The sequence below is a fragment of the Schistocerca gregaria genome, chromosome 7 (genome assembly GCF_023897955.1).
Source record: "Schistocerca gregaria isolate iqSchGreg1 chromosome 7, iqSchGreg1.2, whole genome shotgun sequence".
NCBI lineage: Eukaryota > Metazoa > Arthropoda > Insecta > Orthoptera > Acrididae > Schistocerca > Schistocerca gregaria.
In genome coordinates this window covers 242,052,992-242,076,118 of record NC_064926.1, presented here as the reverse complement: position 1 = coordinate 242,076,118, position 23,127 = coordinate 242,052,992, and the positions used below count along the sequence as shown (strand labels likewise).

Sequence of the window (23,127 nt, the reverse complement as noted above, 5' to 3'; positions counted from 1 at the left end):
TACGGTTGTTTCCTGATGATGCTGTAGCGCAGGGGAAGGTGTCGAAGTTGTGTGATTGTAGGAGGATACAAGACGACTTCGACAAATTTCCTGGCTGCTGTGATCAATAGCAGCTATCTCTTAATGAAGAAATCTGTAAGTCAATGCGGATGAGTAGGAAAACACACCCATAATGTTCGAATACAGCATTATTAGTGTCCTTCCTGACGCAGTCAGTCGTTTAAATATCTGAGCGTGAAGTTGCAAAGCGATATGAAGTGGATTGAGCATGGTAGGATTGTCGCAGGGAAGGCTAATTGTTAACTTCGCTTTATTGGGTGAATTCTAGGAAAGTGTGTTTCATGTTTAAAGGAGCAGCATATAGAATGTTAGTGCGACCTATTCTTTGGTGCTACTCGAGTGTTTGGGATCCGTACCAGGTTGGATTACAGGAAGTCGTCGAAGCAATTCAAAGGCGGGGTGCTAGACTCATTAGCGGCAGGTTCGAACAACACGCAAATTTTACGGAGATGCTTCGGGAAATCAGTTGGGAATCATTGGAGGGAAGGTGTCGTTCTTTTTGGGGATATTTGCAGAACCTGTAACACGCCCGGGGGCACAAATAGGTGGGGGACAGTTAAATTGGTTTCTCACTTCAGACCGTGCCCCCTTACCACACCACGTACCTGATATCCTGCTGCACATTGTTGCTGGCTTGCCTGAAATTATCCATCGAATTATGCAAGTAGGTTTAGGGGAGCCACTCAACGTTAAAATACAACACTGTTCTAAGTCTGGTATGAACAACTATATTCTGAGACGATAAAAGAAAATAGCAGGTTGCACTATTTACGTTCTCAGTCATAAGTGTTTATCCTAATTGATGGATGGTTACCAGTCCACAATATCATTCTGACGAGCGTACGTGTAACCGACACGACGCGGGTGATTGTTGATGATGCGGAAGCCGAATGATAGAACGAAAGTTCTTAAGCTTGTCACGCTTACACAGATATTTGGTACCAGTCCTCCTCGGCGCTAGTAATAACGTAACACTGTTCACAAAGTAAAATTTACAGTTCACAGTTCTCAATTGTAAGAGCGTACACGTAAGGGTCGCAGCGCGGTTGATTGTTGATTTGCGGAAACGTGATAACCGAACGCACGTTCTCATGCTCGCTACAAGATACTGGAACTTGATTGCACTCTTTTGTGGTAAATAATATTACTGATTCACATTAGTTCATCTGCGAGACCGAGTACGGCGCAGATGATTGATGCTGTGCGATACGCAACGTGAGAATACACAAATACGTTATCGGTGGCACCGCTTATTTTTAATTACATCATTACGCACCTTCCTCTGAATCACTTCCATATTTCATCACTTTACTGTAATAGCACTTGCAGCAATACTTAAACTTCAATAATAACAGTGCCTCTCACATGCAGAGCTGCACATACGTAACAGTTCCATGTCCTGGGCTCGATTCTGCAAACCGCGCTGCCCGCAAAGATACTTTGCAACCAAGCCAGCGGTATGACAGTACGCTTACAAACTGACATTTGAAGCTGACTGCAGAACGTTTCTACTGCCACCGTCACATATTTCGCTTTTGGATCACGGAGATAAGATACGAGAAATCATCGTTTTTACCTCGCTCTATTTGCAAGTGGAACTGGAAAGAAAATGGTTAGTTGTGCTACAGGGTACCTTCCACCACTACCGCACGGTGTCTTCCGTAGAATGTGTACAGATGTAGTAGATGGAAGTTAAATAACGGCTGTCTGTTGCAAGTCTATAGTTTTCTCACTAAAACTGAAAGTACACATTTCCTTAGCTACCCTAGGTCACCGTAAATACCGACGGCCAAGTCGGAATGTGGTGTTCAAAGCGGAACTCGGTTGAACTGTGCTCGGCAGGGTAACTGCATAGACTGTACTGACGAGAGGAACGCGCCTACTCGTCTTCACCGATTTTTCCAAAATTTATGCTATATGCAGAAATTTATAAGCGACAGAACTGGGAGCTCCGGAAGTTCGAGTGTTTCGAAAAAAATTGCGTTTTTGGAGCGTGTCGGGAGACGCATGAGTCATTTATGTTGGCGTAATTTCCTGTCAGCAGCTGGCGGGGTGGAAACAATACGTGACAGTGTAACCGAGTGTAAAGGGGTCGAGTCTCTATACAACAACATTTTTATTTTCAGTTGTTACGTTACTTACATTGAAAATAAACAGAAATAATGCTCAATATATTGTCTGCATTAATATTTTCATAAAAAGCATGGAAACAGAATGCAAAGGAAAACCTGAGATTGCAAATAAATTTGCATAAAGAGATGGTCGAGCCTATACAAGAACTTCTGTAAGTAGGCTGTTTAGGTTTTTTATTGGTAACGCCACATAGCGCTCTGTATGAAAATCACTGGCTGTGCTGTGTGCAGTCAGTGGCTGGTTTGCATTGTTGTCTGCCATTGTAGTGTTGGACAGCTGGATGTTAACAGCGCGTAGCGTTGCGCAGTTGGAGGTGAGCCGCCAGCAGTGGTGGATGTGGGGAGAGAGATGGCGGAGTTTTGAAATTTGTAAGATTGGATGTCATGAACTGCTATATACATTATGACTTTTAAACACTACTGAGGTAAATACATTGTTTGTTCTCTATCAAAATCTTTCATTCGCTAACTATACCTATCAGTAGTTAATGCCTTCCATAGTTTGAATCTTTTATTTAGCTGGCAGTAGTGGCGCTCGCTGTATTGCAGTAGTCCGAGTGAACAAGATTTTTGTGAGGTAAGTGATTTGTGAAAGGCATAGGTTAATGTTAGTCAGGGCCATTCTTTTGTAGGGATTTTTGAAAGTCAGGTTGCGTTGCGCTAAAAAAATATTGTGTGTCAGTTTAAGCTCAGTCTTGTATAGTTTTTCTAAGGGGACGTTTCACTTCGGATATAAAATTAGATACATTTATTATTTTTCAATTAATGACTGACACGTCTTTGAATGATATTCTTCATAAAAACAGGAGAAGCAGTAATTGTCAGCATCTACCACATGCTACAAATGCCGCTGAAATTTCTGTAGGAAAGCAAATGTGGTTTACGTTCATAAAAGGTTCTTCCTCAATGGACAGTTTGGGAACAAACAACGCACAACGAAATTCTCTACACTTGAATTACAATTCATCTTGGAAACATAATTTCAATCTCAAATTTCCGAGTGCCTTTCCCTTTCATGCCATATATACATACATGGTTGGGTTTTTGTAGAGAAGGGAGATTCTGAAAGCTGGTGCCGGCACATAGCCTAATAGTCTCGACAAGTGTAGCCCAGGACGTTGGCGCGAGGACTGTGACCAGGAACTTTACGCTATCAACTCTCCTGCCCTTTCCAGCACAATACTGGCACTGAAAATTTCATACATCGCCAGGATTCGAATCAGCTTACCTCCACACCGTGCGCCACTACACAGTCGCGCGTTAGCTACCTCAGCAACGGAAATGTGGCAGAACAATATACTGAGCACTATTTCGGTTTATATGCAGCATAAGTACCGTAAAATCTGAAAATAATGAAAAGAGAAAAGTGTTGTCACATAGGAATTCGGCCTCCACAACGCTCCAATTACTGCTCTATACAGCTTCCAGAGTGTCGATTGCTGCTGGGAAACTGCGCTAGCATGAATGGCTCACGTCTGGTTCGATTCGTGCCGTCGTGCTATTTTTTCGAAACTCTTGGCCATCTGGCGCTCCCATTACTGTCATTTTCGTTTCTGGTCAAAAAGTGCGACGTAACGTGAACTCCGAGAAAATTGATGATGACGAGTAGGCGTGGTACCCTAGTGAGCTGCCCATAGGCGCTTAACTCAATTAAGTGTCCGCCTTGCCTCATCTTTTCCGCCTGTTGGTGGAAGGATCCCCATCTCCACCAATACTAGACGGAAGCAAAGTAGTCCCCAGCTGACAGCGCACTCCCTGGCGGCTGGCGACGCCCTGATGGACGTGGCGTGCAAGCGGGAAGAGGTCCCAATTAGCGAGGGCCATCTGGAGGCTGCTGCTTGGAACTCTGAGGCACCAGGCTAGTCGTTGTACGTTTGTGGTGGACGCCTCTCACTATATTACTGTTTACCTCTTGAGTCGTGTTCACAGCAGTTAATTATTAAAATTATTGTACACACTGATTGGGGAGAGCCTATCCTCGAAATTCGTAATGTGATTGTGTCAGTTCAACATTGTCCAGTGCTCCTTCTGACATTCTCAGCAACCTCTCGCTCCTTCAGTTCATCAAGGTCCAATCTTCTTCGTTTTCTGCGTTTCTACTCTTTCCTCAGTAACTGTCTGCAGTTCATAGTCAGTAAATTACAACCGGAGTCCACATATGCCTCTGGAAAAATACTGCAGTTTAAAATCTGGTTTCGACGTCAGTGTCTCATCATTGTACGATCAATCTGAAACCTTCCATGTATAATACCTGCTTTCTTGCTTCCTAAAATTTCTCTGTGCAAAATTCTGTCACCCGACACCCTCTTTCATTCTTTGTCCCAAGCCTATGTTCTCCTACTATTTCTCCTCGTCTTCCCTTTTCTTTTACCGCATTCCAATCTCCCATTAGGGTTAAATTTTTCTCTCCCTTAATTATACGAATAATTTCTTTCATCGTACATTCTTTCCGTCTTTTCATCGTCTGTGAAGCCAGTTGGTACATAAATTTGTACTGATATGATGAATCTTGGCTTCCTGGCTCCCTCTTGGCTATGATAATGCGTGCAGTGTGCTGTTCACAGTACCCTCCCCGCTTTAGTATTTTCTTATTCCTTATTACTCCCACATAACCCCCATCTGCTTTTGTATTTATAACCCTGCATGGACTTGACCAAATGTCCGGTTGAATATACCACTGAACTTCACAAATTCCCAGATAAGGGATCTAAGATCCCGCACTCTAACCACCTAGAATGAGTTTTTACTTCGTGATGAAAACATGCTCTAGAATAATTCCTATTCAGGAAGCTGAATGGGGAAAAAGATAACCTCAGGAACATTTTGCCCGAGAGGGTGCCATCATCATTTAACCACACAGTAGTGCTAGATGCTCTCTGGAAAATAACGGTTTTAGTTTTCAGTGGTACACAGTGCCAGCAGAGCAAGCCCTTTTTGGCTGATGTTACAAGGTCAGATGAGACAATCATCGAGTCTGTAGCCTCTACAGCTACTGAAAACGCTGCTGCAGCTTTCGGGAGCCACACGTTTGTGTGGCCTGTCCACAGATACCCTGCTCGTTGTGGTTGCGAGTAGTGTATCGTCGAGAAACGGAATCCTCGTCTTCACATGGTTCTGTGTAACAACGATCCTTCATTTTTTGAATTCTAACTGAAATGAAATATTAATTATAATTTCTTGGCGATATTTGAAACATTTATAAACGAATCAAACTGATTTTATGGGACAATATATTACTTCGGATGAGAACATGGTCTAAAACTTGGTCCACATCTTCCTGACAGAGATAAAACAGCAGAGATGCGAGAATTTCATCTACCAGATTGAATGGCCAATTTTTCCTGGGATACGAAATGGATTCTATTTCTCTGTTAAGTTGTAAAATAAAAAACACTACTGTTGAGTACTCCACAAGACTTCACATATGTGTGCTTCGTGCCCCACCATAACACCTCTTAATACTGCTCCTCAGGCAACAAATAGTATTTCAAAAGACTACAGTGCTCTGTTGACCATCACCGTCGTTCACGAAGGTTTTACGGTCCAAAAATTTTCATTGTGTTACTATACTTTCATGGCCAGTGTTTCCACACGCATAAATATTGAAAGAAAATCTGAACGTATTCCAACAAGTTGCATAAACGGCCAACAGAAGGCACCACAGACCTTTCAACTAGCGTATGTGCACAGTCAATGCAGAAAATGTAGTTCGCAGGCCATAAGAAAAAACACCTAATACGTACATGTATTTCCCTAGTGTTACGATAACATGATTCCCCAACACTCGTAGCAACCGCTTGTTCCACCAGTCCAATTTTAACTTTTTCCCACCTGCAACCAGTAGGATATTAAATAACACTTCATATATGAAATCTAGTTGCTGGGGAAAATATGTCATACTTCATTGACGTAAATACCGGTATATTCTGTACAAAAAATTATAAAATTAGGAAATCTCTGTCGCTGACACACCGAAATATTTCCACATTCTGTTTATACCGTTCAGAAAGCGCCAGCCGTTCGACACACGGACAGCCACGCTTTGCCTTTTATTTTTTATTTTTTAGACTCGCAGAATGGGCATCCAGTTACTGACTCTGAACAATCTAAATTCCTATATGTTGAGATGTTGAGATAGAGTGTAATCTGTAATGTTCAGGAGGTTGTTCAAAAACTGTATGCTGTTACATAGTTACCCTGAGAACAGTATCTGCATTAAGTGATAGTAATGTTCAGGAGGTTGTTCAAAATCTGTATGCTGTTATATCTTTACCCTTAGAACTGTACCTGCAGTAAGTGATAGACCACTACGAAAATAGGTCTACTTTAATTATGATACATGGAATTATATAGCGGTTCTAGGCGCGCCTAGGGGACTGATGACCACAGTAGTTAAGTCCCATAGTGCTCAGAGCCATTTGAACCATTTGAATTATATTTTGGGGTAAATCTTCCCGTATACAAAGGGAATTTTTGGCGCAGAACAGGGTAGTTTGGGGCATATACGTTGTAAGTTCACGAACTTCTTGTCTGCTCCCCTTCAGGAGTCTGGGAATTCTGACTCTGAACTATCTCAATATATATTTTCTATAATGACACTTGCTGTTATTACTCCCAAGAACTAGCAGATTTCACTATATTAATGTTAGGGAGAAATCCTGTCTGCATTTGGCTCGCACCTCCTAGAATCTTGTATAGAAAGGCATACAGTATCTACATCTACATGGATACTCTGCAAATCACATTTAAGTGCCTGGCAGAGGCTGCATCTACTTTTAGCAAACTAGCACAAGACTGAAGGATTTCCTCGTGGTCAACGCCTACACTGTAGGGGCGTTCCTGAGAAAAAAATTGAAGCGAACTCCGTTGTTATACTGGTGATTATTCTAATATATACCCAGCAGTTAGTCGTCTGTATACACCAGCCGTGTCAGCACTGCCAACAGAGACGTCAGTCGAGCAGCGAGGTGTTTCACTGTGATCCGTCGATCACTACGAATGAGAGCGTCACAGCTGTGTGCGGCCGACCGGCACGAGGACGATCGGCCAGGTTTCGACGATGACAGACGCCGCGTCCAACGACTCACCGCGCTTTTCTTCATTTCCAGGTCTCCACAGACATTCTGCAAGCAATTATGAATGTCTTCCATACTCTGATGCGCTGTCAAAAGAAACTCAATAACAGATCTGTTTGGAACGCACCTCCGTTACAGACGCCATTTTGAAGGCTACTTATAGGGCCACCAATTACTGGGACTTCACGAAACCGGAATGCTCCAGGGTGTCCCACAACAAACTTCTGGCATTTCTTGTTGAACGCTACTCATACACAAATTCCGTATCTTCTCTAAACCGCCGATTTGGTTTCAACAAAATTTGGTACACATATCGGTTACTGTCTGGAAAGAACCTCTGTGGGGTAAAAAGCTCTCTATGGGGTGGGAGTGGCAGTGAAAATGGACAGTAGCTCACACCGCGCAAATAGATTATATTCATCAAGTATTTGAGAATGAGAGCTCTTAGCGACTTGCAACTAACTTGTCACCATACCATAACTTAAAACCTTTACGATACAAGACCTTCTCCGTCTGACACCCCAATTCGCACCCCCCCCCCCCCCCCCCCAACCCAGGCCACAAAACGATGAAATGAGAAAAGTTTATGGCTTAGTACAGTTTCACCGTTCATGAAAAAGTGTCACATCAGGCATGCCCTTTCAATTTATTACTTCTTCACTACTAATTTGGTTTCACAGGCGGTATTCACATACACCACAGAATGTTCTTGCAAAAATATGTAACTGCACGACGCATAGGTCTGGAGATATAACGTGATAAACATTGAGCTGCTTAAACATTAATCTGCAGCGCGAAATTTGCTGAAGATATAAACATGCGTTCAAATATGTGTGAAATGTGTTATGTATATGTGAAAGTAGTGACACATGCGTATTCCAGCAAACCCTTAGATAGCAAAAACACTTCTTCTAAACCCCTGTATCGATTTCACCTAACTTGGTTCACATACCACTTACAATCCAGAAAGAAATACGAGCATTTTGACAGTATGAACCGGCCACCTCTTTTGGGATGGGGGTGACAAGATGGAGAAAGAATGGGAAGGAGGAACTGAAAATAGGGTGAAAGAGGAGACGGATTCAGGAGGGGGGAGACAGAGGAGAGGAGCAAATACAAGGGGAAGAGGAGGAGATCAACAGCGGTGATAACGTGGAGAAAAAAGGGGAATGAGGAAATGGAAAGAGGAAGCAGAAGGGAGGAGATGGCCACAGAGGGAGGAGGAGACAGAGAGAAGAGAAATAGACAGAAAGGGAGGAGATCAACAGATAGAGGGGAAAGGAAGAGATGAGCAAAGGAAGGGAAGAGGAGGGGATGAACAGAAAGAGAAGGGAAGAGGAGATTGACAGCGTGAGGAGGAAGAGGAGATGGACAAAGGGACAGCGAAGAAGGAGATGGTCTCAGAGGGGGCGGGGGGGAGGTAGTAGGATGAGGAGGAGAAAGACGGACAGTGGGGAAAGGAATCAAATGGATAGAGGGGAGAGGAGCCGATGGAGAGAGAGGACCAGAAGAGATGGACAGAGAGTGGAGTGGAGGGGATGGGGAAACAGGAGATACCTAAGAGAAGATTGGAATAAATATGTACCTGGTCAATGCCGAGTACTCAGCTAGTAAATACAGAGTCCGCCATAAAAATGTATACACACTTTAAGGAACGACAAGTTCTACTTATGTGTTTATTTTACATTAGTAATTGATGACACATGTTGTACATCCTTCAGTTTAGCACATGGTAACTTTAAATGTTCAAAATGTTCACCGTTGGCGGCTATACACATAACACAACGACGAGGGGTCGCCGCAGTTACGTCAGTCAGAGTTACAGCGGAGATCGCAGCGCATGTAGCTGTAATCTTCTGGCAAAGTTCCTCCAGCGTGGGAGGCTAACGTCAATAGTTATCGTTTACAGATCCCCACAAGTAAAAGTCCACAGGTGTTAGATCTGGCGACCGTGGAGGGAACTCAGTGGGCCCTCTACGTCCAATCCAATGTGCCGGAAAATTGTCATCCAGGAAAGTTCGTATGGCTAGGGGGTAGCGTGGGGGCGCCCCGTCCTGTTGGTGGAAGACCTCTTCATCAGCTCCATAAAGCGGTGTATACCTGCCAAAATTGATGTGCGTAACATTTCAAGGTACAGTTACTCAGTGACAGTAGCATCAAAGAAAAAGGGTCCTACTAAGCCCCTAGATGATAGTCCATAGCACACGTGAACTCCTAGTAGATTGACCGCTTTATCCACATAAACACGCGGGTTTTCCGGTGCTCAGTACATATTTTTATGCCGATTTACGGCTCCATTAAGTTTAAATTGTGCCTCGTCACTCCCCATTACCTCTGTCACAAATTCTTCGTCATCAGTTAACATTTGCTGATACCATTTGAAAAATTGAATTCGGCATCAGGATCGCCATCATTAATCACGTGCAGTAATCTTGGAATGTAAACTTTCAACTTTGCAGCTTTCAGAATTCTTCATACGCTTGTACTACTAATCCCCACTTCACGTACACTTTGCGTAGCACACTTCTGTTGAGAATTAACAAACGTTTCCAACACGAGAGCCTACGAAGCAGGACTTGTAGCTGTATGCTGTCTTTCTGATCTTCCTTTGTGAAAATGACAAATGGTTCCATTCAATTCAAACTTGCCAATGATGCGTTCAATTGGTTAGGTGGGTTAGCGGTTCTGTTAAAACTCCCATCTCCACTGACGTTGCACTTCGACGACATTACCAAACTTGAAAAACCACTTCGCCATACATTTTCGTTGCTCAAGTGTCAAGCGTGCTCCAGGTATCTTGTTTTCTCATTACCGAGATGAAAAAACTAACATCTGTTGAGCCAAAGACCGTACTATAACACACTCGTAACACAAATCGAACGCTAGGTGTTTTCTTTGATTTAACTAAGGCTTTTGACTGTGTTGACCACAAAATATTACCGCAGAAGTTGTCCATTATGGAGTAAATGGAGTAGCTTACAATTGGTTCGCCTCTTACTTTAAGAACAGAAAGCAGAAGTTAATTCTCCGCAATATTGAGAGTGGTAGTGATGTTCAGTCCCAATGAGGAACTGTTAAGCGGGGCGTTCCCCAAGGGTCGGTGCTGGGGCCACTGCTGTTTCTTATTTATATAAATGATATGCCTTCTAGTAGTACGGGTGGTTCAAAAATATTTCTGTTTGCTGATGGCACCAGCTTGGTAGTGAAGGATCTTGTGTGTAATATTGAAACAGTATCAAGTAATGTAGTTCATGTAATAAGTTCGTGGCTTGTCGAAAATAATTTGATGCTAAATCACAGTAAGACTCAGTTTTTACAGTTTCTAACTCACAATTCAACAAGAAGCGATATTTTGATCAGACAGAATGGGCATATTATAAGCGAGAAGGAACAGTTGAAGTTCCTAGGCGTTCGGATAGATAGTAAGCTGTCATGGGAAGCCCAATGTTCAGGATCTTGTTCAGAAACTAAATGCTGCCGTATTTACCATTAGAACAGTATCTGAAATAAGTGACAGTTCAACACGAAAAGTAGTCTACTTCGCATATTTTTATACGCTTATGTCGTATGGTATTATCTTTTGGGGTGATTCTTCTGATTCAAAAAGGGTATTTTTTGCTGAAAAACGGGGTGTTCGAGCTATATGTGGTGTAAGTTCGAGGACTTCTTGTCGACCCCTATGCAATAGTCTGGGAATTCTGGCATTGCCCTCACAGTATACAGGGTGAGTCACCTAACGTTACCGCTGGATATATTTCGTAAACCACATCAAATACTGACGAACCCATTCCACAGACCGAACGTAGGTAGAGGGGCTACTGTAATTGGTTAATACAAACCATGAAAAAATGCACGGAAGTATGTTCTTTAACACAAAACTACTTTTTTTTTAAATGGAACCCCGTCAGTTTTGTTAGCACATCTGAACATATAAACAAATACCTAATCAGTGCCGTTTGTTGCATTGTAAAATGTTAATTGCATCCGGAGATATTGTAACCCAAAGTTGACGCTTGAGTACCACTCCTCCGCTGTTCGATCGTGTGTATCGGAGAGCACTGCAACATACATCGACTTTTTACAGAATTATCTGCCAATGTTGCTCAAAAATGTCCCACTGGAAACGCGTCAACGTATGTGGTATCAGCATGATGGTGCACCTGCACATTACGCAATTAACACTAGGCTGACCCTTGACAGGATGTTCGATGGGCGTTTCATAGGACGTGGAGGACCCGCAAATTGGCCAGCCCGTTCTCCTGATCATACACCTCTCGACTTCTTTCTGTGGGGTACGTTGAAGGAGAATGTGTACCGTGATGTGCCTACAACCACAGAGGATATGAAATAACGTATTTTGGCAGCGTGCGGTGACGTTACACCAGATGCACTGCGGCGTGTACGACATTCATTACGGCAGAGATTGTAATTGTGTGCAGCAAATGATGGCTACCACATTGAACATCTATTGGCCTGACATGTCGGGACACACTCTATTCCACTCCGTAATTGGAAACGGAAACCACGTGTGTACGTGTACCTCACCCCTCATGGTAATGTACATGTGCGTCAGTGAAAAAGACCAATAAAAAGGTGTTAGCATGTGGACGTAATGTGCTGTTGCAGTCTCTTCTGTACCTAAGGTTCATCATCGTTCCCTTTGGATCCCTACGTAATTCAGTGCTCTCCGATACACACAGGAGTGGTACTCAAGCGTCAACTTTAGGTTACAATATCTCCGGATGTAATGAACATTTTACAATGCAACAAACGGCACTGATTGCGTATTTGTTTATATGTTCAGATGTGCTAACAAAACTAACGGGGTTCCATTTTAAAAAACGTAGGTTTGTGTTAAAAAACATACTTCCGTGCATTTTTTCATGGTTTGTATTAACCAATTACAGTAGCCCCCTCTCCTCACGTTCGGTCTGTGGAATCGATTCGTCAGTATTTGATGTGGTTTACGGAAGATATCCAGCGGTAACGTTAGGTGACTCACCCTGTATATTTCCTTTAATGTCGTTTGTTGTTAGCAATATTAGCTTATTCCCAAGAGTTAGCAGCTTTTACTCAGTTACTACTAGGCAGAAATCAAATCTGCATGTGGAATGCACTTCGTAGACTCTTGTGCAGAAAGGAGTGCAGTATTCTGCTGCATCCGTTTTCAATAAGCTACCACAAGAACTCAAAAATGTTAGCAGTAGCCCAAACACTGTTAAGTCTATACTGAAGAGTTTCCTCATGGCTCACTCCTTCTATTCTGTCGAGGAGTTCCTGAAACAGCAAAAAAAACTAAGCAAATTTCAGTGTTACAGTGTTGAAACTTGGGCTTGTCGCCTGAATATGTTTCTTATATTTCATTTTATCTGTTTCTACAATCGTGTTATAATTTCATGTATTGACCCGTTCCATGACCATGGAGACTTCTACTTAATTTAGTCCCGCGTAACAATAAATAAATAAATAAATAAAAATAAATAAATAAACGACAATATTGATACCTCGATAGAACCTAAAAAGGGATGTATACATTTTTCTGGCGGACTCTGTGTATAAATAAGACGCGTGGCGCGACTGTGTACGCAGATGGACTGGCAGCTGCGCACCGACCCAGAGCGCGGGTCGTGCGAGGCGTACGGCGACCACGGCTGCCCGTGGTCACGGGCGCGCGTGCTGGGCGGTAGCAGCACGGTGGGGCCCGGCCTCTACCACCGCGCCAGCCGCAGGGACTTCGACCGCTGGGCGCAGCCGGAGGGCTGCCAGCACTGGGCCGCCGAGCACATGCTGCGCGCCTTCAAGGACGTCGAGGACTACCAGCCCGCAGACGCCGCCGGCGACCACCACGGCAAGTAGCCGGCTGGCTCAGGCACAGGAATATAACCCTTACTAGCTTGTACACTACTGACCATTAAAATTGCTACACCAAGAAGACATGCAGATGATAAACGGGTATTCATTGGACAAATATACACTCCTGGAAATTGAAATAAGAACACCGTGAATTCATTGTCCCAGGAAGGGGAAACTTTATTGACACATTCCTGGGGGCAGATACATCACATGATCACACTGACAGAACCACAGGCACATAGACACAGGCAACAGAGCATGCACAATGTCGGCACTAGTACAGTGTATATCCACCTTTCGCAGCAATGCAGGCTGCTATTCTCCCATGGAGACGATCGTAGAGATGCTGGATGTAGTCCTGTGGAACGGCTTGCCATGCCATTTCCACCTGGCGCCTCAGTTGGACCAGCGTTCGCGCTGGACGTGCAGACCGCGTGAGACGACGCTTCATCCAGTCCCAAACATGCTCAATGGGGGACAGATCCGGAGATCTTGCTGGCCAGGATAGTTGACTTACACCTTCTAGAGCACGTTGGGTGGTACGCGATACATGCGGACGTGCATTGTCCTGTTGGAACAGCAAGTTCCCTTGCCGGTCTAGGAATGGTAGAACGATGGGTTCCATCACGGTTTGGATGTACCGTGCACTATTCAGTGTCCCCTCGACCTTCACCAGAGGTGTATGGCCAGTGTAGGAGATCGCTCCCCACACCATGATGCCGGGTGTTGGCCCTGTGTGCCTCGGTCGTATGCAGTCCTGATTGTGGCGCTCACCTGCACGGCGCCAAACACACATACGACCATCACTGGCACCAAGGCAGAAGCGACTCTCATCGCTGAAGACGACACGTCTCCATTCGTCCCTCCATTCACGCCTGTCGCGACACCACTGGAGGCGGGCTGCACGATGTTGGGGCGTGAGCGGAAGACGCCCTAACGGTGTGCGGGACCGCAGCCCAGCTTCATGGAGACGGTTGCGAATGGTCCTCGCCGATACCCCAGGAGCAACAGTGTCCCTAATTTGCTGGGAAGTGGCGGTGCGGTCCCCTACGCCACTGCGTAGGATCCTACGGTCTTGGCGTGCATCCGTGCGTCGCTGCGGTCCGGTCCCAGGTCGACGGGTACGTGCACCTTCCGCCGACCACTGGCGACAACATCGATGTACTGTGGAGACCTCACGCCCCACGTGTTGAACAATTCGGCGGTACGTCCACCCGGCCTCCCGCATGCCCACTATATGCCCTCGCTCAAAGTCCGTCAACTGCACATACGGTTCACGTCCACGCTGTCGCGGCATGCTACCAGTGTTAAAGACTGCGATGGAGCTCCGTATGCCACGGCAAACTGGCTGACACTGACGGCGGCGGTGCACAAATGCTGCGCAGCTAGCGCCATTCGACGGCCAACACCGCGGTTCCTGGTGTGTCCGCTGTGCCGTGCGTGTGATCATTGCTTGTACAGCCCTCTCGCAGTGTCCGGAGCAAGTATGGTGGGTCTGACACACCGGTGTCAATGTGTTCTTTTTTCCATTTCCAGGAGTGTACGTGCAGCAATCGCTCCTGTGTATCTGATGGTGGATAAATTCCGAAACGTCTCATATGAGCAATGAAGTCATTCCTTGCCTGATTATTGACTTTTACCACTGCGACACAATCTGCCTGAATGCAGAACTACTGACTTTTTCAGTGTCAATTTTGATGGTGGATAACAAATGATAAATGAAATTTTTTCGTGTGGTACAACTACAGATTTACAGTTTTAGGATTTTATTCTTTGGTTTCGCCGTGAAACCTTCCTTTCTGCCAGTTTCATGATTCTAGGCCAACGGGAAGTACCCTATAAGTGTTGAGGGGTAAGTTTGCTAGTATTAAAAGTCCGTATGTTGTGATTGCATTACAAAATTTTACGTCACCAAGGAATCATAGACCTCAGTATGTGATATAAATTGGAACCGGAAACATCCCAGAGAAAAAGTGCTTTTAACAGTCGGGCAGACAGGTAAACAACAAAGCTATTCCCTAAGGACTGTGCCGGCCCCTGTGGCCGAATGGTTCTAGGCCCTTCAGTCTGGAACAGCGCGACCGCCACGGTCGCAGGTTCGAATCCTGCCTCGGGCATGGATGTATGTGATGTTAGATAGGTTAGTGTTTTTTTTTAACGTCCCGTCGACAACGAGGTTATTAGAGACGGAGCACAAGCTGGGGTTCGGGAAGGATGGGGAGGGAAATCGGCCGTGCCCTTTCAAAGGAACCATCCCGGCATTTGCCTGAAACGATTTAGGGAAATCACGGAAAACCTAAATCAGGATGGCTGGAGACGGGATTGAACCGTCGTCCTCCCGAATGCGAGTCCAGTGTGCTAACCACTGCGCCACCTCGCTCGGTCCCAGTGTGTGATGTCCTAAGGTACTTAGGTTTAAGTAGTTCTAAGTTCTAGGGGATTGATGACCTCAGATATTAAGTCCCATAATGATCAGAGCCATTTGAACCCTATGGACTCTGTTTCTACCGATTGAGGCACGAAACCCTAAAAAGGACGGCGATGACCGACATGGGAACAGTTACAAAAATTAAGATTACCAAAGTGGAAAAGATGGAAACTGGTGCTTATGTATTGATGAAAAGTGCCAATAAGCGAGTAAATAACTACATGTAGAATTCTATAAACTTTTTTCTATTAAAGGCACTAGTGTATGTGTCGAGTTAATGAAGTGTTGTAAACGCTTGCAGCTATGAGCAGTCCGACCAAAAAATGATACACGCCCAGATACATCTCACTAATACTGTTTAATACCACCTTTATCAACTCTTTTCCAGGGAGCACGTATCGAAGTGAAGCCTCTGATAAACGGTAAGAGCTACAAAATTGCAGGGAATTAAATATTAGCTTTCATCTTACGTCCCCAAAATTCCGTGACATTTTCTGTGGTATTGAGGTGGGACAGTTAACTGGGGCAGTCGAGGTGCGAACGGCAGCCTGCACGTTCCTCACACCAGGAATGTATGCGTGCACACCTGTGGAAACAGCTGTTATTGCCCTCGAATATGGAAGTGCCCAGAGCAGACCCATCCTCCAAAAAAACTGTGGCAATACTGCACGGTCCACTCACATTAATGCACCACCATCTCTATCCGACGTCAACGTTCAATAACCATTCACAGACGGCTGCTGGCAGCACTACCAGGCACGCAGAAAAAATTGCAGCCGCTGTCATAATACAGAAACTGATCGGTTTATCTGATGTCCAAAAGAACATGATGATTCGCTTTTGGGCCAAAGGTGGAACCATATCTGAAACGGATGAATGTGGTAAACAGTTCTCGTGCCACCGTCATTAAAGAATACAGAGCATGGCAAAAGAGAGCTATCCAGAACCGGGGCTTGGACAACAGTAGTGCACCTCGAGCCATAGATAACAGAGGTGAACGATGGCTGTGGAGATCTGTACGAGCGAATAGAAATGCGACCGTTGAGAAACTGATCGCCCAAATGAACCAAAGGGTTCAGGACCGTTCAGCGAACGTTCCGTCCACTGCAGGCGCCTGGTTCGTACAACCGTGATAACTGCTGTTCATCGGTGACGAAGGTAGGAATTAGGATGCCATCTGAACATCCACTTGCTTGCGACAGGTAGCCTTTTTCAGATGAATCACATCTTATGCTCCATAGGACACAGGGCTGCTGACGTGTACAACGTGAAACGTCTTAAAGCGAAAGCTCTACAACAATCATCGGAAGTGACCAGGCCGAAGAAGGGAGCTTTATGATCTGGGAAACGATTTCGAGACTTCCCCCAGGTGATGTTCTGGAATGCACAATGGATCAACACAAGTATGAAACTGTCCTTGTAGATCATGTCCATCTCTACAGGCAGTTTGTTATTCCTTGACACGATGGCATCTACCGGCAGGTTCAAATGGTTCAAATGCCTCTGAGCACTATGGGACTTAACATCTGAGGTCATCAGTCGCCTAGAACTTAGAACTACTTAAACCTAACTAACCTAAGGACATAACACACATCCGTGCTCGAGGCAGGATTCGAACCTGCAACCGTAGCGGTCACAGGTTCCAGACTGAAGCGCCTAGAACCGCTCGGCCACTCCGGCCGGCTTCTACCGGCAGGACTAAGTAACTGTTCACACAGTTTTCAGTACGCATGCAAGGTTTGACGACCACCAGAATGAGCTAACCATTCTCTACTGCCCACCAAACTACCTGGATCTAACCCAATCGAGAATTTATGAGATCACCTCAGCAGGGGGACAACCTTCATATGGCTACACTCTGCATTGTTGATAAATTTATTCAAGATGGCGGCGATAGAAGTGACAATGTAGCAATGATGTCATGGCGGGAAGTTCAAATTTTGGCGGGAAAATAGGTCAATTGGACTACGTCCACTAACCTAACCCTCTCCCCTCCAGCCTCCCCAACCCTCCCTCACCCTCACCCAGAAAATGTCACAAAATTCAAATGGTGGTGGAAAAAAGGATACCTGGGCTACCTCCAATGAACTATGAAAGTGGCGGGAAGATAGATCACTTGGGCTGTCTCCACTAACATAAGTCATCTGACCACCATCTCTTCCTTGGAATTAGTAGGAAAGGACGCAGCCTGTGCTGGGCTACTGGATATAATGGACATAAGTCTTTATTGTGCATGCAGTGTTTCTTTAAACAGTTCGAATTGTCGTAGGCAGTAGCGCCGCCCAGAGGGTTCACCATGAAGTCTGGAGTCCTACTTACGTAGTACACAGTACTGCCACCAGACGGCGCTGTCGTCCCATGGCAGTCTGGGGAATATGGCGGGAAAAGAACTCAGTCTGTGTCCAGCTTCTAGGGAGAGGAAAGAGTGTACTCGTCCTGGTGTGCTGGTGGTTACAGTAAATAGCCTACAGACCTGAAAACTACTCGTAAATCGCCAAAAAAATGCAGCGCACTGATGCGCAGATACACAAACAAATCGTAAATTGTCAAAATAATGCCTGTAAAGCGCTATGCAAACACGCTCACTAATTGTAACTGTCAAAATAATTCATTGCACATTCCACAAGTATGTTCACAAAGTAATGCAACAGACACATTCACTAAGTGTAAAATTGGCGAAATAATGTGTGTATAACGCCCTGCAAACACGCTCACAACGCTTAAACAGCCGAAATATTGCAGTGTAAAACATTCATTGCATGTAAAATCGCTTTCGAACTAACGTTAAGAATTTCAACCGCGACCTACAAGTGAACCATTCCCTACAGAGGCCCCAATGTGCACATGCTGGTACGCCACGAGCATGTTGTTCCAGCTTATGAGGGGTGAGGGGTCAACCTCAGTGCAGGCAGTACCCAGGGCAGTCACAGCAGTGGACCGATCGGAGGACATGTGGGACGTGCTCTACCTCCCTCACATCCCTGTGTTCGATCTTCCACAGTGACGCCCATTAGCAGCAGCCTCATACTGTGTGACAGAAGCCATGCAGCCTGGAGCTGTGAGTGAAGGGTTACCAACTCGGCTCGCATCTGTACACAACAGTCACAGTTCCTATGCATTACTGCAGTCGTTCCTGTTTGAAGCTCGTAAAAATATGCAACAAACAAACAGTGTACTCGCCTTATTAGCAGCGAGAAATGAAGCGCTCTCTCACTGATGGTCTAACCAACACTGAGCTGTTCTAACCAAACAAAGAAAAGCCTGTACGATATGAGGGTCGATACAACAGTCAACAGTAACAGCGGTACTGGACACTACACTGTTATTGAAATAAAAGGTTGTGCCTAGTAACCACTTGAACACGCAAGAAATGTCCGCCCCGATAGCTGAGTGGTCAGCGTGATGGGTTGCCATCCTGCGGGCCCGGGTTCGATTCCCAGCTGGGTCGGGGATTTTCTCCGCTCAGGGACTGGGTGTTGTGTTGTCTTCATCATCATTTCATCCCCATGTGCCGCGCAGGTCGCCGATGTGGCATCGAACGTAATAAGACCTGCACCAAGGCGGCTGGACCTGTCCCGTAAGGGGCTTGCCGGCCAGTGACGCCAAACGGTCATTTCATTTCACGCAAGAAATTACAAAAATAAACTAGTAACTACACAGATAACCGAAAATAAGTCGCTCCTGTTTGAAGCTCGTTTAAATATGTAACAAGCGAACAGTGTACTCGCCTTATTAGTAGCAGGAACTGGCAGTGCACTCTCGCTGACAGTCTAATAGGGTTCAGCAGAGTGTATGTTATCAGATGAACAGTGTAGGTACACGAAGCTGAAAGGTTAAAGCTCTTAGTAAAATTACCGAATTTAGAAAGTGCTTCAACTTAAGCCGGTATCTGCAACTCCCTCTTGCCTCCGCTAGATATTTCTCCAGTATTTGCAATACATTCTGTCTCGTTGCCATGTCAGAGGTACTATGATATATCCACTGGGTTATAGGCGATGGTTGATTGAGAAGAATCACAAACAGTAGATGGCGTGTTCATTGAGCTCGTAAGAAAAGTACCGTAACTTTTCAGGTCTCTTGCTATGCTTTCCAGTAGAAATGACGTCTGTAATTTGGAATCCAGTCTTTCTATTCGACTATATACCTGCATTGCATCTTATGAAGAAGTTTTTTAATGATTACTGCCGTTAGTGAATAATATCTCAGAGTGAATCATCTTTTTCGAACCTATCTGCTACAGTGAAAATAGATAGTCCCTATGCATCTTGCAACTGCCCCGCAGACTCTGAGCTGTCACCTTGAAGCTTTGCGCATGTGATCGTTCCAGTTTAAGTTGGAAGTGAGCAGAAGTCGGAGAGAGCTACATCTGCCACATTCTTCAACCCATGTAGAAACAGGTTGAGTTAGTGCGACAGGACCATGTTTTAACCATTCGATGGAAATGGGAACATGTTGTTATAGCTCCGCCAACAGTGTACAATGTGCAAGGTCCGCACCAAAGGAAACCCACTCCTGAAACATTAGGTAGTACAAAGACAGTACAAACAGTTACGGCGGTGTTTCTTATCGGGAAAATTAGGAAAACTCAACCTCATACAGGTACTGCAATCCAAAGCAGATCCGTGTCCCTCAGGGTCCATTCACGTCTATCAACCCAACATTCTATCGTCGTTATTGCGTGCCATCCAACAGAAAAAAATTATGAACCATAAAAGCTCTGCTAACTTCATCGGATAGAGAATTCGACAAAATTTTTACTGCATCTCTCTCTTCCCATATATTGAAAACAAATACCATCTACATGCCGGCATCGAGCACATGTGGCGATGCTATTAAATATACAGGCACTGTTTCATTGGAGTAGGTGTCCAGTGATCGAAGTCGCTTGCACAGTTCAGTGTGCAAAGCTTCAACTCCCTTACTGTAGGAGGATGAGTGTATCCCACTGTCAGTCGAAAGTGAGGCTCCCCGTGTCATTGTTTGAAACTTTTTTTTTCTGCTATAACATTCTTTGTACAGTGCCATACATTTTGTTTTTACTGCTGCGACTTTGAGGTCTGTGTCAGGTTCTAAACTGACATTAAAACGTTATGATCCATTGCCTCTCACAGAACACTAGACATCGTACTGTGTAAAGCATGTCGTTGCTGCTGCTACAATAACACACAGACGCACACTGGATGATTTTAAATAAAAGACAGCTACAAAATCAGTAAATTGGATGAGTTTTGTGGTGTTGTGGAACATTACCAAACTCCTGTCCAAAGGTGATTGAGGATCTCTGCATTTAAACTCGTCTGTCACAGAAACAGGAAAGCTGATGACTCTGTGTTCCCTTTCAATTGATTCCTCATATTGCAATCATGTACATGATCACGTTTTCGGTGCTAACCAGCCCTAGAAGGTATTGCCCCTCCACCAAGACTCTTTCCCATTTCAAACAAGCCATTTCAGTCATCAACAGCATAAAAGTTGATGGATGGGATGAAAAAGACCCCGTGGATGTACTATAATAATAATAATCATTGATAGTGCAAACAATGTTAGCAACTTTACAGTAATTTCAGCACTGACCAATGATGCGTCAGCATGCCACCCAATTTCAGTATCATCAGTAAACCCTACCTACTCTATTTTGCAAGTACCATTGCGAATGTAGATATATGACTGTATTATGTCCTTTCATAGTTAATTCACGAATATATACATCATCAAAGTATTACAGACAGAGATCTACATATTTCTAGCACCTCGAGTATAGTGCGTAATTTACGATCTGTTTCTATGCAGATGGGAGTCACAGGGCATTCTTAGGATAAAGTTGGAGACTGAAAGACTCCCTCGCACTGTCTTTGACCAACCCACCCTTCAGCGCTCTTACCGATTCAATCTGCAGCTGACCAGGAGTAGACTGCTACATCCCGCGTCTCGTGAATGAATGGAGCTTGCCGAGTCAGCACCCATAAAAGCGCACAAGATTTTTCCAGATGCGCGTATATTGAGGAGGTTAGCACCCCTTATCGGTGTATACTAGCAGATTTGAAGCACTTTATGTAAATCAGCTACGCTATAAATTCTGAAGTATTGTTCTAGTGTCTGGAATCAGGAACATAAACACATGCACTCCTAAGGCTACAGGGTTCTGCACTTAAAACAGGTTATAATGTTAGATCGCTTCAGTTTCCGACCTATTAGTTGTGTGGAATGCAACGTTGTTAGTATTCGAATGTAAGAAATATATTCCAGTGCATGACGTACAGCTTCTTGCAGGTTTATCTACGATAAACTTTGGTAACAAACTCTAAAACGAATAAACTACTTCCTTAAAATATCGGTTCTGTGTGATACAAGCAGAATATAGCTCTCCAGAGATGTTTAGCGCCCACTGTTCACATTCGATCGCGGTTCATAAATTATGCTATATAAAATAGTACTACATAAAATAATCCTTAGTAACGAAGAATACCTCTTACAAGGAAACAAATAAACGCATAGCAGCGGCGTTTGACATGTGAAATTACACATCATTCCTCAATTAACTCTGTAGACAGTAAATCTGTCAAGAAGATGTATACATGGGGATTGCAGCGCCTCATAAAAACTATCGCTAACTTAGAATCGTCTTACTTAAGGAGCTGAAGTCTCGATTTTATGCCCAAGATGCGACAGGGAAGTGGAATACATCTCGTAAATCTTCGTTCGTTTAGAGGAATGTATCCAAACAGGATGGCCACATTTCATCACACATGAGATGGAAGTCCTCTGATGACAGAGATTTGCTGTTAAGGATCGCAAGTAGACAGTGCTGTAAGAAACACAGAGAACAGATTGTCTCAATGGGAATTCCGCGATCGTTCATTAAATAAAATATGGCATCTTCGATCGAAGACTGAAACGCCATATTTTATTTCACACAGAGAACAGGTAGTTGTATACAAGTCGAACGCCAGCTATGCCACATGACTGTCGCATCCTGACAGAACGTCGGAAAAAAGTGGTCAAATGACCTGCACCGACATCTCCCACTCTCTCTAGAGCGTATCATTAGTTTGCTATTAAATCGTACCTCATTACAACTCTGTTTCAACCGACCATTCCATCCACTCTCCCTCATCCTTTAATGCTGATGCAAGTAACCTTAGACGCAGATGGTTCTCTGTTTTTCCAGAAAAGCATCAACGACAGCAATCATCTCGTGTGCGTCACAAGAAATACAGAAAAATGCTGTTACGACGAAAACAATGACTGTTTCCCTGGCTCCCGATGCTTCCATGTCAACGTTTTCTCGTTTTCCTTTTATTGTCGCATACTCGTTCCCAAGTACAAGAATTCTTCTTCGCTTACCAGAAGACATGAAATACATCCTCAATTTTCCTGAATCTGTTATATCACCTACATCGATATTCGCGAGTGGAAATACCAGTTTCCTCTGGTTTTTTTTTTCGAGTTTTCACGTAAAGGTCTTCACAGATCAGATAAGTTTCTAATTACTCAGTGGTTTACAGAACGTCCCCCTCGCTAGAGTTTTTAGTTTCTAGAGAAATATTTTTCAGTCTACATCTTCGGAATTATGCTGCAT

The 23,127-nt window shown here is 44.4% G+C and overlaps 1 protein-coding gene across 2 annotated transcripts in view; it reads left to right on the top strand.

Moving 5' to 3' along the window:
• Positions 1–23,127, top strand: part of LOC126282106 (glucose dehydrogenase [FAD, quinone]-like) — a 230,275-nt gene that overhangs the window by 39,856 nt on the left and 167,292 nt on the right. For both annotated transcript variants that reach the window (XM_049981568.1, XM_049981567.1), the window contains exon 3: positions 12,857–13,115. In XM_049981568.1, the coding sequence (XP_049837525.1) occupies positions 12,857–13,115 (259 nt within the window). The remainder of the gene's footprint in view (positions 1–12,856; positions 13,116–23,127) is intronic.